Source organism: Camelina sativa, chromosome 1, assembly GCF_000633955.1.
Source record: "Camelina sativa cultivar DH55 chromosome 1, Cs, whole genome shotgun sequence".
Taxonomy (NCBI): Eukaryota; Viridiplantae; Streptophyta; class Magnoliopsida; order Brassicales; family Brassicaceae; genus Camelina; species Camelina sativa.
Genome location: NC_025685.1, coordinates 14382691 through 14394407, shown reverse-complemented (window position 1 = coordinate 14394407; position 11717 = coordinate 14382691). Strand labels below are relative to the sequence as shown.

The 11717-nt window shown below is 31.8% G+C and overlaps 1 protein-coding gene, 1 long non-coding RNA gene and 1 pseudogene across 3 annotated transcripts; 2 read left to right on the top strand and 1 right to left on the bottom strand.

Annotated features, from left to right (window-relative positions):
- LOC104790574 lies at positions 3843–6269 on the top strand (annotated as a pseudogene).
- LOC104790564 lies at positions 7116–8303 on the bottom strand. 2 transcript variants are annotated; one of them, XR_768706.2, is made up of 4 exons: positions 8157–8303; positions 8007–8087; positions 7821–7915; positions 7116–7366 (listed from the first exon to the last, which is right to left on the bottom strand). It is a non-coding gene; the product is annotated as an uncharacterized LOC104790564 (long non-coding RNA). The 2 variants fall into 2 exon arrangements; XR_768707.2 differs by having other exon boundaries at positions 8007–8070.
- LOC104790553 (probable lipid-A-disaccharide synthase, mitochondrial) lies at positions 9077–11717 on the top strand. Its single transcript, XM_010516333.1, has 8 exons — positions 9077–9334; positions 9462–9561; positions 9653–9758; positions 9963–10189; positions 10280–10349; positions 10457–10695; positions 10784–11010; positions 11115–11717. Exons 1-8 carry the CDS (start codon positions 9105–9107, stop codon positions 11296–11298), a joined length of 1383 nt encoding a protein of 460 aa, XP_010514635.1. The 5' UTR covers positions 9077–9104; the 3' UTR covers positions 11299–11717.

Here is an 11717-nt window from a genome sequence, read left to right as displayed (position 1 = left end):
TTAAAAAAAAAAAAAAAAAAAGGAGAGTTATATATATAACAATAATATAAATAAAATTTTGTGTTGTGAACTTGCGGTTTATTTACTTGGATGGTTGTACTCGTTGTTGCCGGGACGCAGAGAGTGAGTGTTAGTAAACACAAGAAGAGAGCCCTGCACATAAATAAATAAAACACTGTCTTAGTTTCTTCTGATCATGAATGCATGCATGCACATCTCCAACTAAATCATGCACAACTCAGTTACCATGAAGAAGATCCTCGGGTTCTTCTGCTTCTTAACAATGGAAAATTCATAGATTCTGCGTATCCAACAATAATCTGGTGGCGTACCTGAAGAAGAAGGTGCATCCAAATTAATCAAATAATTTTAGATACGAAAAAGAAGCAAAAAAACAGAACTTAGTACCAGTACGTATTCCAATAATATCATAAAATACTATCAATTTCTCGATAAATTATTAATTTATAAAGAAATTTTCCTAATTTGGTAAAAAAAAATTTAAATAAGATTTAATCGTTATAATTAATATTTTTATAAAATCAATTAAAATGAAAATAACAATTATTATGTTTTGAAAATAGTACTCAAAGATTTTTATACAGTAAAAATATTAAAAATAAACTATAATAAAAATTAATGTGTATATTATATACATATATTTAGATAATTTTATATAATTATTAATTTATATTATTGATGAAACCATATATTTACAAAGGATTTTCAAAAACTTATTATCTTATTATATTATCGAATTATGTCCAAAATTACATTAGTCCCAACTTGGAATCGGATAAATTTATTAATTTATAGAAATTATTAATTTACCGAGTATTAATTTATAGATGTTCTACTGTATATCATTCGTACGTACTCTCATAAATCAATCCACTATCGAAATATCTACTCTAATTATTCGCAAGAACAAGTAACTCATCAGATTTACAAAACATGAAAAAACATTGACGAGATTCTATAGCATAGATTCACATGCATAAACACTAATAGATATATATAATAGAACAAGATCAATCTTTCTTCAAGCCCTTGTTCATATTAAAACTCCGACTTTTACCTTACACACGAGAACACACATGGAACTCTGCTTCTAAATACTCAAGCCCTCAGCAACTATACCGATCTAAACCTCCAAATTCTCTCTTAGCTTGGATGTTTTTCACAAATTTGAGTTCTAAAACATAAAAAGTAAAATCTATGAGAAAAGTAAATAAAGAGAAAAGGTAGAAATTCTACATAATTTTCTGAATCTTGAAATAGAAATGATACGTTTACTCGAAAGTTCAATACATACATTATTTTCAATTTTTTTTTGGAATATCCCAAAAATGGAAATTTGCCAAGTGCGAAATTGTTTAACACAATTATAATAAAACATAAAAAGTAAAATCTATGAGAAAAGTAAATAAAGAGAAAAGGTAGAAATTCTACATAATTTTCTGATCTTGAAATAGAAATGATACGTTTACTCGAAAGTTCAATACATACATTATTTTCAATTTTTTTTTGGAATATCCCAAAAATGGAAATTTGCCAAGTGCGAAATTGTTTAACACAATTTTATACTTTTTCTTTGTTTTCCCATTAAAATACAAATTAAAACCAGAAATTGTATAATATTACATTTATTATTTTGACATGCATCTTTTTCTCAAACCTAAATACACTAACTCCAATTTTTATTAGATTCATTAAATAATTATATTTAAATTATATTAAAATCTCTCTTATTTTAATCATCTTAACTGTGCAACTATCATCTTAATCATCTTCACTCTTTGTTTATGGGACGTCCATTTGGTATTTATTTTTTAAATATTAAAATTTAAAATATATTTTTAAATAAACCGAAAATGCAACGCATTTAATCATATACATTATTGTATAATTTAAACCCACTCTTTACTACTAAATTGTATTTGAAATTACGTAAATTGTGAACTAACTATTTTTCTCTCCATTCATTTTCAATTAAACACACTATCAATTACAATTACAACTCTTCTAATTTAATTATTTTAGAAATGTAACTTGCATTACTTTTTATCCTATAAACAACCATTCTCACATCCTCCTACACCATATCTCATATCCTAATTTTTTTTTTGTTCTTTTTTAATGTTCTTGTAGGGATTGAAAAATCAATTAATATATTCATGTAAGATTTTGAATATATTTTTCCTTTAATAAATATTTTACATTGTTTTTAATTTTCTTTTTTCTTTTTTTATGTATGTTTTCTTTCCTTATTTGTTTTCTTATATTATTTTGATTTAAAATACATATGTATTCTAATATGTATAATAAAATTTTGATGAGTATAGTACAATTTTGGTTCTAACCATCTCACAATAACAAAATCAAGCTAAAGAAATCATCTGAATTAATCTTTACTCTAGATGTTTGATTAGTTTTTACACCTTCATGTATATTTATTTAATTCTTAAAGATATGCAATGTTCTCAAGAAAGAAATTTTTGTAATATGATATTTTATTTTCTATCTAGCCTTTACCACAATGATGAAAAAATATAACTAAACCTAGTAATATAAATTAAATTAAGGGGAAGATAAAAAAAATATTATTTTAAAAAGTGATCTTGAGAATTGTACTTTAAAGCTTTGATTGCACTTATTATGATTTTATAGTAAACATGTAAATTTTTTGACTTTCAAAATGATTTAGTTTTTAATTATGAAGTACTTTAGATTATTTGTTAGTTTATAGGGCCATTTTAAAAAATATCGTTATTCCATGTCACTTTTCAAAAATACCAATTTTTCTATCTCACTTTTCAAAAATACTCTTTCAAGTTGTCCACATTTAAAAATATCCTGTTTTAATATACAAAATGACTAAATTTTAAAACCTAAACCCCAAATACTAAACCCTAGCCCCTTAAAACTATACTATAAATGTAAAATAGAGAATCCAAACCTAAAAAAAAATTTCTAGAAATTAATTTAATATATTGTAATTGTGTAAAAGATATCAACAATGAAAATGTTAAAAATGCCTATTTTGAAAAATTCTAACAAATTCTCTAGTTAGTTTATTTTAATAACTTAAATTTGATATTTAAATCTCATAGTAATTGGTTTCTATCATTAGTAATATTTTTTTATACCTCAAATGCTCAAAAGTACTAATGAAAATTATTATCAAAATTGAACAATAAAAAAAAGAAATAAATTGAAGAAATATGTATGTATGATTATATTCAAATAAGTTCTATACTTTGATATTGTGTGATTTAAATAAATAAAAGTGTAAGAAAATGTTAATGACATTTAAATTAATTTGTTATGTTTTTAATGATTATGAAATAAATTTAAGTTAATATATATAACAATCTGTGTACGCAAATATCTGCGGGATATTACTTAATGACTTAATAGAAAGAAATTTATAATGAGTTACGCTTTAAAAAACGAAAATTTATATTTTGTAATGATAAAAATCATAAATCTTTAAAAATTAAATACTCTCTTTTGGTTTAAAACTATAAAAAATTTGTCAACTGTTGCCCAATAAATATTTATAATCAAATTTTAATTAAAAGCAAGGGGGTATATCAAGCGGAGGATCTCATTTACGTCTCTTCCTCATAAATTAACCATTGGTAAGGAAAAGAACACGTAGACAGTTGCCTACATAATTGCATTTCCACCACGTATTCAAAGTTCGAGCGTCGTTACCATCATGGCATCATCTCACGTAGAAATTTAAAATTGACAAAAAGGGAAACCAAAAAGTCTATATATATTTGTCTCACAAGTCTCTCTCAATGTCATCAAATCGTAATCACCAATACATAAGTTAATATGTCTAGCAAAGAAGAAATTTCGATAGTCAGCAACCCAACTTCGGTTGACGGCGTTGTCCCATCCTGTCAACAATTCAACTCCCGTTGACAGCGTTTCCCCATCCTCCACTGTCCGAGCTACCATCGTCCAATCCTCCACCGTGTATTAGGTAACTAACACTTATTGTTTCCCTTTATTTTTTTCGTCCATTACTCGGGTTCGATCGGGTGTTTCCATACAAATCCGACTAATCTTACGGACATAAAACGTTATATACTTGAAATTTGTAAACAAGGCGGAGAAGTATATTTCCGAGGCGGCGAGCAAGGGAGCCAAGCTAGTATTGTTCCCGGAAGCTTTTATCGGAGGCCATCCTCGAGGCTTTAGGTTTGGTTTAGCGGTTGGAGTGCACAACGTAGATGGCCGTGATGAGTTCCGCAAGTACCATGCTTCTGCTATTCAAGTTCCTGGTATGACTTCTATCTTACGAATTCTTCGTTGACTATTTTTTTGTTTCATTTTCTTATCTTGTCTTTATCGCTAAAACGAAAATTTTTATACATTTTTGTATTTTTCCAATCAATAACATAAGTCCCAACAAAAAGTGCTCAATCATTTTGTGCTTATCCGAGTACCAAGAACACCAAATAAATACAACACACCATGTCGACAAAAAACACAACACACCCCCAAAGGATCCAATCTTTTCGGGTCCAAGAATTCGAATATACAAATAATAGTTCAGGATCCTTGACGATCGGATCCATATGGTTTCAGTGTATAAAGTACTCTTCAGTATCTCTGTTACTTGTTAGTATCTTTTTTCTTTTTGGCAACATATTATAGGATGTGTTATAATTATCTCATTAATTTTTTGTTTTGTCAACAAATTTTTAATATGATATATGATATATTTAAAGGTTACGTTGTTACAAAATTGTATGGTTTGAATGTTTTTTTTTTTGGCAACTTTTTATGATACTCAAAATAAAACTATCGTCACTTCTAAAGTTTCTTTGATTTACCTTTTATATTGTTGCTGGACTATCATTTTTATTTGGTTATGTTGTTGGCTATGGTTAGATTCTTCGAGTTCTCTGATTTTGTCACTATTAGATTGGAAATTAATTGGAACAAGCATATGAAATGAGCACTCTCACAAAATGACTATTTCTTAAACCTTTTTTTTGGTTCTTGTGATAAAACTACAGGCCCAGAAGTAGAAAGGCTGGCTGAAGTGGACGGGAAACACAATGTGCACTTGGTAATGGGGGCGATAGAGAAGGATGGGTATACACTCTATTGCACTGCCCTTTTCTTTAGTCCTGAAGGTCGCTTCATGGGTAAGCACCGTAAAGTCATGCCCACATCTTTGGAACGTTGCATCTAGGGTCAAGGGGATGGATCAACCATCCCCGTTTACGACACTCCCATAGTCCCATTTGCAAACCCGGTGCTGCTATTTGCTGGGAAAATAGGATGCCTCTCTACAGAACTGCATTGTACGCCAAAAGTCAGTTTTTTTTTTTTTTGAATTTAATGTTACATTATATACAAAAGAAAAATAACGTTTTTAACAACTAGGGCGTCGTATAGTTGAAAGTATTAAGGCTGAAAAGTAATTTGAAGTCAAGATCTAGAGAAGAACCGGGCTTGCAAGCCTTATTAAGACTGAAAACTAATTAGAGTTCAAGATGTGTCACACTTTTACTATAATGTAACACACTTTGAGTCCCACCTAGCTTATAATGTAACATTCCTAACAATTTTCAATGTTGACGGCGCAGGGATTGAGATTTATTGTGCACCTACTGCTGATTATTCGTTGGAATGGCAAGCGTCGATGATTCACATTGCGGTAGAAGGTGGATGTTTCGTGTTGTCAGCGCACCAGTTCTGCAAGCGCTGAGATTTCCCTGAACATACTGGTTACTTGTTTGATGACGTTATAGACGAGAAACATCCTGATCCTACTGTCTCTGGAGGCGGAAGTGTCATTATTTCACCTTTGGGACAAGTTCTTGCCAGACCAAACTATGAATCAGAGGGTCTCCTCACAGCAGATCTTGGTATACATATATACACTTATCGTTGTTCATCTTACGTTCTATCGAGAAAATATTAACTAGTTTGAGCTAATCATATTGATGACGTTCCTCATCCAGATCTTGGTGATATAGCAAGAGCCAAATTATACTTCGATGTGGTCGGACATTATGCAAAGCCAGATGTGTTTAACCTGACCGTAAATGAGCACCCAAAGAAACCGGTTACATTCATTAAGAAGGTGGAGAAATTAGAAGATGACTCAAACAAATAGTCAATACTTGTAATTCGTCTACTGGAGCTAATGTCAGTATGTATGATAGAGTCGTGCTTTCGAAATGTTCTGTTTATTTTTAAAGTTTATGTAAGGTTTGTTTATCGTTCTCTATTTTATTTTATTTTTACGTATGAAGTTTGTTTACCTTTCTCTTTAAAAATGTAACAGAACTTACTGAAAATAGTAAAGAACTATGTTGTTTAATAAAACCAATTGTTTCTCTCCTCATACGTTCAAAGGATTGTGTGGCCCTACTTATTATCAATCAGGCTTTGATTTCAGTTGTGGTCTTTATTTTTCCTTTGTATGTCAAAACACTGTTCTATTTATGTTTCATATAAAGTGACAAAGAAACATGGATGCTGAAAGATATAAAGTCTCAACACCAAATACTAGTATTCAATTTGGCCGTCAAGTCTAAAGTGTAAGTTTGAAAGGTACCACACTAAATTACTAAATTGTCGTCAGCTCAATCAGATAAGGTACTAATGGCTAACCAAAACAAAAGTCTGAGCCCTACTAAATGTGAGTTTGAAAAGTCACTACAATATAACTTAAATCGTCGTTAGCAAAATCAGATAGGATAACGATGGCTTACCAAAACCAAATTAACATATAGGACCACAATTATCCTTCTCTTTACAATATTGTTGTCCCACATCTTGCTTGTATAATTCATCTTGCGTAGACCATTTCAACAATATTAGTCTTGTCTTATGGTTTCATTTTAATCCAAAATCATTTGACACTAATGTGATTGATATTTATAATTCGTTACATAATAACAGATTAGGTATTATTGTTTATCTTAAACTAGTATTTCACCCCGTGCTACGCACGGCCATATTTTTGCACATCATAGATAGATGCACATCATAAATAGAACAAAAAATTACATCCAATTACAGAGAAAAAAAAAAAAAAAAAACACAAACATACAATGCTTAATTAGACTGAAGTTCAAAAAAAAAATCCTAAATTCGTTCGTTGAGTACAAATATATGTTTTAATTCAAATAGAGCAGAAATAATTATTCCTATAAAAATAAAGTACAATGGAAGACGAAAAAAATTAAGGTACAAAATTAGTTTAATAATTTCTTGTTTTAGTTTTGTACTATGTATTATCGCTCTACCTGTCTTTTTTTTTTTTCTTAATCTGCTCTCTGAGCAGTGGCTTCTCACGTTATATGTAATTCATTTATATGATCTTCACCTGCAAACAATTTTACAAATCCAATTAAAACAATAAGAAGTAGAAAATCAGCATGTTGCAAAAACATCTAAAAGCAATAAAGAATTAAAAATTACTACGAACAATAGAAAGATTATTAAGTGATCAAAGTTATTTAACTCATTTATTAACTAAATAATGTATGCTATTCGTACACTTTATAATTGACAAATGATATACATAAGCTATACATCAGGCATGACTAAACAATCAAACATCGATTAAATACGCTAATCTAAACGGCATTTGTCTCTTTGTCTATTCTTCATATTAATATTTAATAGTAGTACTTAAAGAATCACAACTGCACATATTAATTTGAAGAACACAGAGAGAGAAAAATGTAACATAATGCTTCATTAAATTTTAGACTTTTTAAACTATTTGTGAGAGAAATTTTTTGTTTTTTCGGAAAGGAAGATTATGTAAAAGTTACCTTTAAGAACAATTTCATAGACGAATTTGATTGTGATTGTTTTAGAATTCATACTTTCTGGCAGCCAAGAGGGTGTTAGTTGTTGCATCAAACATCTGAAAAAGAAAATATATTATGTACTCTAGAGACACTGGACTAATTTAATGAGAAAACGGGAAAACTGATACATACATGAAGTCAAAATACCTCAGTAAGTTCTGTCTTAGGCGTTTGATCATATCATCTTCAACACTTCAGGTTCCTCTCGCCCCTACAACCGTACATAAACTAATTCTTTTTTTATCAAAACTCTAAAACATTGAATAAATAGAAAGGAAAAGTTGCTAGAATACTCACTGTATCAGCGATTTTGGATCAAAGTTTTACAGCCTTGGAAGATGAGACTCATATTTTGTTTTGGATCGATTGAGAAATTTTTTGCTGTTTGAGTGTCGAATCTTATATATGGGTATAAGAAGATAGAGATCGTGGCTAAAAAGTAGCCAAAAGTAGGATCATGGGCGACGAAAAATTATTGTGGATCGTGGGTGATATAGGTTTTTGTTTTATTTTAATTAATCTTTTAAAATGTTTTTAAAATCTATGTGGCAGATGTTTATTGGCTAGGTGACTTGTGAATTATAAGATAAAGGATCTCTATGACTTTAAAACTAGATGAGTTTCGAATTTAAAATCATTTAGCTATGTGTTGAATAATTCATGTTCTTTAATCAAGTAATCATTTAAAATCGTTTTGTTCAATATTGTAAGAGAATCAATTGCATAATGCATATCGTATGAGATCTATGGTTGTGATAAAACCAAAATGCTTTACCTCTCTTTTATTTATATATTTTGCCATCTAATTGCAAGTGGAAGTCAGTCTTTCTATCTTCTACGAAGAGTGTTAGAAAGTATGTAGTAGCCAATAGCAAGATTGAGTTATTCACTCAAAGAAAATTGTTAATTTTTCACAGCCAAACTGGTAAAACATCCTAAAAGAGGCATTTTCATATTGCCAAAAATCCGTCAAAAATCTTTTGTTGGTAACTTTATATTATTTATGTGAGATGAGATCATAGATCATACTACTATCGCTGTCATCTTCGCTCTATAGTTCAGTATCACACTATCACTGGTATCTGTATCAAATATCATAGACGGGCCATGGTGATAAAGTAAGAAATGGGCTTAAGAGGCCCATAAGAGTCCACCGGGAAAACCTTAGACATCTCATCTCAGCTCGCCCTTTCAACAACAACAACGTCAGGGTTTTGTGTTCTGTCTGTATCTTGTCAGAGGAAGATGTTTCAGTTTTCAAAGATCAAATTCTGTTTCCCACTCTCTACTACATTCATCAAGAGATACTCCTCGTTTCAACCTACTAAACCAGTGATCGACAAGGCTTCAATCGATGGGGAGCTTAGAGTTTTCATCGTCTCCGGCGAAGTTTCTGGCGATAACATCGGCTCTCGTCTTATGTCCTCGCTCAAAAAGCTCTCTCCTTTACCCCTCCGTTTCAATGGAGTTGGAGGGTACGCACTTGGGTTTGTCCCAATTCTAAAGATTCCCGTTTTTAATTTTTGATATCCCAATTGAAAAAAATTTCGTAAAGTTTGGAACATTAATTTCTAACAAATTGATGTTTAATACGGTGGTAAGATCCTTGATGTGCAAGCAAGGGTTGACTCCATTGTGTCCAATGGAGGATTTGGCTGTAATGGGTATGTGGGAGCTTTTGCCACATCTGTATAAATTCCGTGTGAGTAATTTACTTAAACCCGAATGGTTTGATATAATAAAGCTACTCTAGATCCTTTTGCTTGATTACTTTCGTTTTTTTGAGATTCCAGGTGAAGTTGAAGGAGACCATTGATGCTGCGGTTAAGTTTAATCCACATGTTGTTGTGACTGTTGATTCAAAAGGCTTCTCTTTTCGTCTACTTAAGGAGTTACGAGGTACAACAACACATACATACTTGTTTCTTCACACTTTTAAGAAAGGATCAATGCTTGGGAATAAGTGAGCTTTATGTAACTATAGTCTATTGAAAAGCTTAAGAAATGGGAACGTTATTAATGGCTTGACAGAGCCAATAATACTTGAATAAATTTCACTATATATCATGTAGGACAATGGAGGAATGCTTTTTGGCTTTGCAGCTAGATACAATCAGCAGCGTTTGGAAAATTGTCCGGTGCATTTTCACTATGTGGCACCGTCGTTCTGGGCTTGGAAAGGAGGAGAGTCAAGACTCGGAGGTCTCTCTGAATTCGTTGATCATCTTTTCTGTATTCTTCCAAATGAGGAGAGGGTTTGTAGGGAACATGGTCTCGAAGCAACCTTTGTTGGACATCCTGTTCTTGAGGATGCTACTGAGTTCAACATTGTATGCATTTTCTTCTTCTTCTTGGATTACTTCAGTTTCTATGATACTATCTCAGATTCCTTAGTGCAATGGTTCTTTTTACTGCTGCAGACAAGGACGTCCAAGCCAGAAGAATCAAAGCTTGAAGGCTTGAGTTTAAGCAAATACTCACTACCTTCTGGTAATGTGAAGTTTATCTAAATGTTTTAACTTACAGATTGGATAATTTACTTTTCTTGATTCTCATTGTTCTCTTGTTTCATTGCTAAAAAAAAATCATGAAAGAAGACTCCACAGTCATTTCGGTGCTACCTGGGAGCAGATTACAAGAAGTTGAAAGAATGCTACCTATATTTTCCAAAGCAATGAAGCTACTCAAAGAGCCATTTCCAAAACTAGTAACGCTCATCCATGTCGCTTCCAATAGTCAAGTTGATCAATACATTGGAGAATCCCTCCATGAGTGGCCAGTTCGAGCAATACTAGTCCCGAGTGGATCCACTCAGCTTAAATATGATGCCTTTGGCGTAAGTCTCCAAACCCTCTTTCTCTTACTCTCTATCTGTGTCACTTCTGTCTTGATTCTCTCATTGAACAGTGTTCCAATAATAACAGGCGAGTCAGGCTGCGTTATGCACTTCAGGAACAGTTGCTTTTGAGTTGCAGCTCGCTCGTCTGCCTTCCCTTGTCGCTTACCGAGCACATTTTTTGACCGAGTTAATAATCCGTTACAAAGCAAAGATACCTTATATTTCTCTCCCAAACATTCTCCTAGACTCACCAATCATTCCTGAAGCTTTGTTTCAAGCCTGCAACCCTTCAAATCTCGCCTCAACACTAGAGTATATTTATTTATTTTCGCCCACTTTAACCGTATATTTGGTTATCCAACTAACAAGAACATGGCATGACGATGATGGTGTGAGATGTTGTGTGAAATTTGTAGGAGACTGCTCTTGGATGAAAAGATGAGAGAAAGACAAGTTGTTGCTGCTGAAAAGTTGATGCGGCTCTTGCATCCGTCAGAAAGCGAACTAAGCAACATGATTCATTGTGGTGATTTGGAATCTCATCGATATACACCAAGCATTCTAGCAGCTTCGACCATTCTTAGTTATGCCAAGCGTTGAAATCACTCATGAAGCATACTAAGTACCTCCCTTGTTTAATACTATACGCTTAGTTCAAGCCAGCTCTGTTATTATTATTATTGTTTGCATGTTGGAATGTGTTTGATAAGAGTTTTAAAATCGGATTTCGTTGGATCAGAGATGAAATTTGATGTTTCTCTTAAAAGGAGTTTACTCAGCTTTTCTTTGCAGGCTTGGCCTAACTAGTGTAACGGTAGTATTATGCTGTCAAGATAGAATACATAACAATGGGAGAATAAGGATTAAAGGAGACAAAGATGTTTCCGTAAACATAGATAGATGCAAAACACCAAAGCCACAAAGATTCATCATCTCATGTGTCTCTCAAACCCCAAACTCTCTCAAGCAATGCACCAATCTCCATGTACAAAAAAAAAAAAAAAAAAAAAAAAAAAAAA

Excerpts from the sequence above, each read along its gene's own strand:
- LOC104790553 (XM_010516333.1), top strand. The coding sequence starts at position 9,105 with ATGTTTCAGTTTTCAAAGATCAAATTCTGTTTCCCACTCTCTACTACA. Across the intron at positions 9,562-9,652 it reads CACATCTGTATAAATTCCGT|GTGAAGTTGAAGGAGACCAT; the intron begins GTGAGTAATTTA and ends TTGAGATTCCAG. Across the intron at positions 10,190-10,279 it reads ATGCTACTGAGTTCAACATT|ACAAGGACGTCCAAGCCAGA; the intron begins GTATGCATTTTC and ends TTACTGCTGCAG.